General features: G+C 49.0%; 2 protein-coding genes across 2 annotated transcripts; both read right to left on the reverse strand.

Annotated features, from left to right (window-relative positions):
• Nucleotides 1–350: 350 nt before the first annotated feature.
• On the reverse strand, nt 351–4,181 carry CABS01_00987 (uncharacterized protein; the record flags this gene model as incomplete). Its single annotated transcript, XM_060534367.1, has 6 exons — nt 351–515; nt 567–998; nt 1,050–1,402; nt 1,458–1,806; nt 1,862–2,041; nt 2,193–4,181. 6 exons carry the CDS (start codon nt 4,179–4,181, stop codon nt 351–353), a joined length of 3,468 nt encoding a protein of 1,155 aa, XP_060401445.1.
• Nucleotides 4,182–5,187: 1,006 nt separating this feature from the next.
• On the reverse strand, nt 5,188–6,063 carry CABS01_00988 (uncharacterized protein; the record flags this gene model as incomplete). The annotated part of the gene is made up of 1 exon (XM_060534368.1): nt 5,188–6,063. The coding sequence occupies one exon, from the start codon at nt 6,061–6,063 to the stop codon at nt 5,188–5,190; it is 876 nt and encodes a 291-aa protein (XP_060401446.1).
• Nucleotides 6,064–6,533: the final 470 nt, after the last annotated feature.

A 6,533-nucleotide genomic window follows, 5' to 3' on the forward strand; every position in this document is an offset into this window, starting at 1 on the left:
GATCTTGATATTTGTTCAGAACTGGGAAGACTCCGCTTTGGAATAGCTGACTTTGAACTTTCACTATCACTCGTATTTCCGATAGCCTTCCGGAAAGCCGCGGACAAATGTTGGACAACTTGATCGGAGTAGATAGCATAGCCTGCCAGGGGAATGAAGAAGGCAATCGAGACGGAGACTAGGTTCTCACCCTATTAGAAAAATCTAGCAGACATTCATTGACATAGATTTTCTTACAAATAACGACGAAAATCCAGCCTGGTGCCTCCATGAAAGAGTTCGCATCGATCGCGAACAGGGAAGTCAGAAATGAGAGCGGGAGCTGGAATGGAACACGTTAGTACATGTAATTAGAAAAGCTCGACTCTGGTGGTGTGTCGTACAAAAAGGATTGTAACTACGGTAAAAACCATCAACGTTTTTCCTTGCTTCATTGACAATTTTGACTGGTCATTAGCTGCCATACTCATCTCGAGCGATACAGTCGTCTGCTGAAGTGATAGAGTGTTGTTGACCTGCAAGTTTGGACATTAGAATAGAGTCAAGTGATTTGCAAACATGCTTACCGAAGTCTGAATTCGGTCTGCCACCTTGTCCATTTCCTTTATGTCATTAACAACGTGGGAGGCACTAAGACCAGCTTCTTGAGAGCCTGGAAGCTTTTGCATCTCCCGCTGAACATCTCGTTGGTATTGTGCGACCGCTTTGAGTATGTTCAGTTCGTCCCGAATGTCTTTGATACGGCTGGATAGATCCTCTGCCTTTCTTATGGCAACTAAATTGTTCTTTATGCGTGCTTGCCTCTTTCTTTCCAGCTCATTGTCGGTATCTGTTCGAGTTGATTTGTCGTCAATGACCGCCTGACAGCTCTCCACGCCAGGTTTCTTTATTCCGAGAGCAACCTGAAATTCTTTGATTTCATTTTCGTCGTTCATTGTGGCTAGTATTTCGCCGGCTTCTGAGCTAAACTTTGCGAACAGATTTGCTTCGTCGATACCCTAATTAACCTTTAGCCAATTCAATTGATCCCAACGTGATTCTTCACGTACGATTTTGTTGATGGAGTTCGAAAACATTTGACGCATGGACAAGAGCTCTGGCGGGTACTCCACAGAGGACTGAGGGTTAGGCGCGAACTGCCAAGTCGGGGATTGAAGCGCAGGCTCCTCGGCGGTACCATTGACTCCAAGGGTAGTGGATGAACTCTTACGTGAGGCCTTTGGCAGAGTCTCATAGGATGATATGCAGAAGTCGATGATGAGCCGACTCATTTCAGCCGTTGATCCCGGCAGGGAGCGACTACCACCGGATTCCGTTTGCTTTGTAAGATGGTCAACCACGCCCTCCAAGAGCACATTTTTCTTCCCATCAATTGGATGAGAAGAGGCTGTAATCAGCCACTCTGAGAACGTGTCAGCTGAGGTAGTGAGAAATGAGGAGAGCGCCTCCGGACATACTATCTGCGATTGTCCAAATCCATAGCTGGTTAACTCGGATTAGTGGCCAAAAGTCTTTGTCCTCAATCTTGCCTGGTAAGCCCTTAGTGACAACCTGGGATTCGTTGCGTGCCTTTCGGTCTTTGGAAGCTTCCTGATCAGATGCAAAATGGTAATACCATTCGTCAAGGGTGGAAGAGCCGTGGATAACTCCTGGTTTGTATGTGCTCAGCAGTTGTTCATACTTGTATTTCTCCGCACGCAGAGCCTGCAAAACGTTCTTTGGATCATCTTCGACATCCGGAGTCGGACTAAAAGGTTCCTCTCCTTCTTCTTCGCGACATTGAGTGGCGTAGGAGAGATACGGCATCTTCAAGAATGGGTCAGAACACAGCCGTTTCAACACAGGCAAAGTTCTGGCTTACATAAACCGCCGATGCAGGTGTTTCGTTCTCTTGGACTGTTTCCACAAAGCGAGGCCTCATCATACGCGAGGCAGATATCTTGTCCGGCACTTCAACCCAGCTGTCTCTGAAAAACGACTTCACCTGATAGAATTGACTTGCATCGCTTTCCATATCATACATGATTCGTTGGAGCAGGTCCTAGCAGATCGTTAGTCAGGACTTTACGGGCAGTAATTGAAGAGGGACAATATGATGGCTTTACATTCATCCATCGAACCTATTGTCAAGCCTATCAGCCATATTCTCAAACGTACAATAATTCGACCTTTTTGCATGTCTGAGTACTGACGTTGGTAGATGGTAAGTGAATCCAAGTAAACTTGGGCTCGTTGTCGACGTAGATTGGTCGTGGAACATCATACAATGGTCCTGTCTCCCTGCCAAAGGAGTGCACACCGAGAATCCCTTTTACTTCTTGTATCATCTCGAGCATGATACGTTGCGGACCATGGCTGTAAATGGCTTTTGTCAACGGCCGATACCTCCGAATTATCCCAGATTGGTTCACATTCTTGTAAACCTGAACGATGGCAACGTCAAGCTCCTTCGCATACGGAGGGAGTTTGTGCCAGAGAGTCGGACGAGTGAAAGTAGGATCGTCTGTACACATCAGCCCGATGGGTGGGTCAAGAAAGATGTCATTGAAGGTATTTCTTATACCTTGCTGACAGTGAGCTGGGTGGTCTGTTGAAGCGTCTCTATCTTCTTCTCGGTCGATCTGAGCCTGTATCTTGTCGATGATAAATTTCGAGGTTTCCAGTGCCCGGTGCGTTGATTCCTCTCGCGGTGAGGCTGCACATTCAAGCCAGAAGACAGAGGGCAGTCCAGCATAAGCTGCCCATTCGAGCGTAGTCCACTGAGCTGTGTTCCAGTTTCCGACCGGGTGATGGAAAAGCTTTAGTCTTTCCATGATGAGTTTCCGGCCAACATCGTATACGCCTGATCTGCCAGCTGTCCACATTAAAGCTTCGAAAAGCTGACCTTTTGGATCAAAGCGGGCAATTTCCGCCTTAGACACCGAGGTTGCGTTCATGCCTTCAGAGGCGTAATAGTGAATGATTGATTTCACCATATGCCGGGTGCCCCATTCAATTATTAATTTCAGCGCTGCGAATGCGGCCTTTCTTGAGACTCTGAATCGATATTCTTCGGCTAGAATTAGCTCCACGATGTTGTCCTGGAGGTGTAAGATGGCATAATCCAAGGCAGTGCGCATATTGCTTTCATGGGAGTCCCAGCTCTTTATGCATATTGCTCCCAAGTCAGCACCGGAGTCCAACAAGACTCGAACTCCTACCTCATATCCCAAACTAGCAGCAAGCATGAGTGGCGTCAATCCGTATTGGTCGGGAACATCAAGCTGCAAATCTTCATCTTCTGTTCGTGGGCAAAGCAGCATTCGCATGATGGACTCCACCTTCCTATCCGTTGCTACCATCAAAGGAGTGTTCTCAAACTCGTCAACAATATTGAGTTTAGCGCCATTGGCTAGCAGGATTTCTGCAATCTCAGGGTTGCGGTGGTAAGCTGCGAGATGAAGTGGATTCAGATGCGAGTGTTCCTCGGAGAACTGGAGTATCGATCTGTCGTTTTCCAAGAGAAGCTCCACGATATCCTCCGCGCCGCTCAAAACTGCGAGCGAAAGAGTCGAGTTCTCTGCCTCGGTTAAGATCTTAATTGAGACTCCATTCTCGAGTAAAGCTTTGACAACGCCGGGCTGATTTCTCAAGCATGCTGTGTGGAGGGGAGTGTGACCCGATTCGTCTCGGACCTCTTGCTCTGCGCCGGCGCTGATGAGCACTCGAGCTGCTTCCGTAAGTCCATTTCGGGCAACAATATGTAGGGCTGTCATATCAGAGTCTCCTTTGGCGTTGATGTGGTCCCTCCAAGGCCCGCGCAACATTTCATCGAGTTTCTTCGTGCCGACATGCTCCATATCACCATCCCACATGTCTCGGTCATCGAGAAATTGATGCATATCCTTTGTTATCAAGTCGTGATCGCCTTGCTCTGGACTTTCATCAGGTTTGACCGCAGCTGCATACGCACTGGGACTTGTGGTCTTCTCTTCCCCGCCATCATCGAGGAACACCTGAATCTCTTCACTGATAATTGGTGCTACTGGGGTCGCAACTCCAGGATTCGTAGTGTTATCGCTAGAGGACGAGCTTCTGTTCTGCTCTTGGTTGTCTTTAGGGCTGTCGTTGCCGTTGTGCTTAGAGTGGTGGTTGATAAACGTGTCCTCTGGGACGGGGCTTTTCCTGTCACTAGTCGTCATTTCGTTGTCAGATGCTGACAGGTTTCCTGGAGCACAGGTGCGGGAGCGCAACCGTCGAAATGACGCGGGACATCGCCATCAAATATGATATCTGCTACGCTCCAGGAGACCGTGACCCATAAGACCCCCCGTCATTTACCTGCGGATAAATGAAATGTCACTGCAGTCCTTTACGGCGTTGTTGGTTGCACAGTTGCACTTGACCAGATTTCTATGAATCCCTGCCAAGGTGCAGCATGCCATGAGCTGAAAAGCCGTCCCACCGGCGAGACCGGAAAACAGCCTGTAGAATGAGGATCCATTTCCTGCGAGCATGCAGGAAGCCGTTGGACGTGCTTGCGCTCTGGGGGTGAGGTATTCACTGGTACCCCCAAGCTAGGCTATCACTTCTTGACCTGCATAACTCGTGATCAATACGGCCGATGCGATCTCATTCTCACCAAAAAAGAGTTTGAAACGACCAATCAAAGGCCATTACTACCCGCTGTAGTGATTGAATCATGCGCAAGGACGGAGTTCGGCTCCGAATGGCAAAATTCCCGAAAGTTATGAATACAGGATGACGTGCCGTTGGGTGTCATCGCTGTTGGTTCTGTTGTTCTTGGCACAGCCACCATGGCTTTTGCGGCGGCTGGACCTCCCAAGCAGTGTTCCATACAGAAATAGAGGGTTATCATAAGTTCCGAGATGAATCTTGCACAACGAAGGGAACTAATGTGTAGAATGTGAGGTCGTTGTGTTTTTCAACAAGTCGGGGTGAAACTCATGGAACTACAGGTCGCTAACATCGGACTCGCCATGGAAGTCGTAAAACACAAGTGAGCCATCCCTCCCTATCTCGCTAATCTCCATCCCGCATCCTCTTTCTATTCCACTAGCCTGCCGTCATCTGCCGATGACTCAAGACAGAGTCCGACGAGAGGAAGCCAACTCCCATCTCTCCATCACTCAGACATGTCTCTTTTCTCAGTTGCGCAGTTATGAGAGATATTCGGTAGCAATAAGCTCAGGGTCGGATGGCCTTACAGTGTGAGCAGACTTGAGGGCGCTTGAAAGGGTGGCACAATCTCATATACAGGCGATTCTTCTTGAGAGTAAGCTCCATCACATAGCCACTGCGCTCAATCATCTTGCCGAAGAAGCGCACACCTCTCTTCTGAAAAGGCAACCACAAGGTCTGAAGATCGTCGGCGTGTTCCTCCTCCCACTCAGCTAGTTCAGGAAAAGCGGCATGATTGATGCGTCTGAGGGCTTTCTTGTGACTTGGGTCAGGGGTGGTCTTCGTATGAATGTCATGCCACTGGCCAACCACAATGGCAAGTTCAGTGAGACTCGGAAGGGCTGCGAGGACAGTAAGGGCCGCACCGAATTCGTGGCGAAGGGGAAGATGAATCCGACGGATGCAGTCAATGAGCGGTGGTGCCTGGGGCGTAGGTAGATGAAGAGACTGTCGAAGCGAGAGTGCAGCCAGTTGCATGTTTGCCTCGTCCTTGTCTGCCACGAGCGGAATGAAGCGATCGATAGCAGGGAGAACCCAAGCGTCAATTGGAAGTCGTTCAGAGACGTAAGTACGATAGATCTTCCCCATCGGATGACGAAGGAATTCTCGATGGACCAGCGACCGACTCATGCGATTGATTTGTGAGGGAAGCTGAAGTCTGCGAAAGCGGCCTCGGAGGTTGACCTTCTCGCGTCCGTTCTCGACGAAATCCTCAAGGAAGACGACTTTTGAAGGTGTCTCGTGAACGTAGGCGAGCCACCAGACGATGCCTTTGTCGGCTTCTTTGGCGTCGGCAATTAGGTGGTCGACGATGAGCAATATGATGTCCATAGACAGCACCATTGATCCCTCCTTTCCATCCCTGGTTGGTTGGTACGCCATGATGCGGAAGTCCCGAATGTATGGTTGCGAAACTTGCTGCCGAAGGTGTGTTCGTAGAGGTTCAATCGGTCAGGTTGCTGTCCAAGGTCGTCGTATGTGAGCAAGTCAAGCGATTAAACGCTCATCGATTGATTTTCAACTGGAGATCTCAGAGTCAGTAAATCTCATGAGGTACAGGGGCAAAGAATGAGCGCACTTTGTTCCAGCCCTCCGGTGATAAGGACCGCGAACCTTCTGGCGAAGGATCGAAATAGCTGAGATTGGCTATGCTTGGAAGAGAGGAAGACGAGAGAGAACAGAGAACGTAGACAAGGAATGCAACTATTCTTTCTTGCTCTTTCCTCATTTTTCACTGGCTAGGTAGCTCCTACCTGAAAACACAAGCTCTTTGAAACGGGAAGGCACAATTGCCTGAATACTGCTGCGTTTGCACAAGAGCGATGATATCACGTCACATTATTGAAGTGGAT

This window comes from Colletotrichum abscissum, assembly GCF_030869225.1.
Source record: "Colletotrichum abscissum strain IMI 504890 chromosome Unknown Scaffold_2.1, whole genome shotgun sequence".
Lineage (NCBI taxonomy): Eukaryota > Fungi > Ascomycota > Sordariomycetes > Glomerellales > Glomerellaceae > Colletotrichum > Colletotrichum abscissum.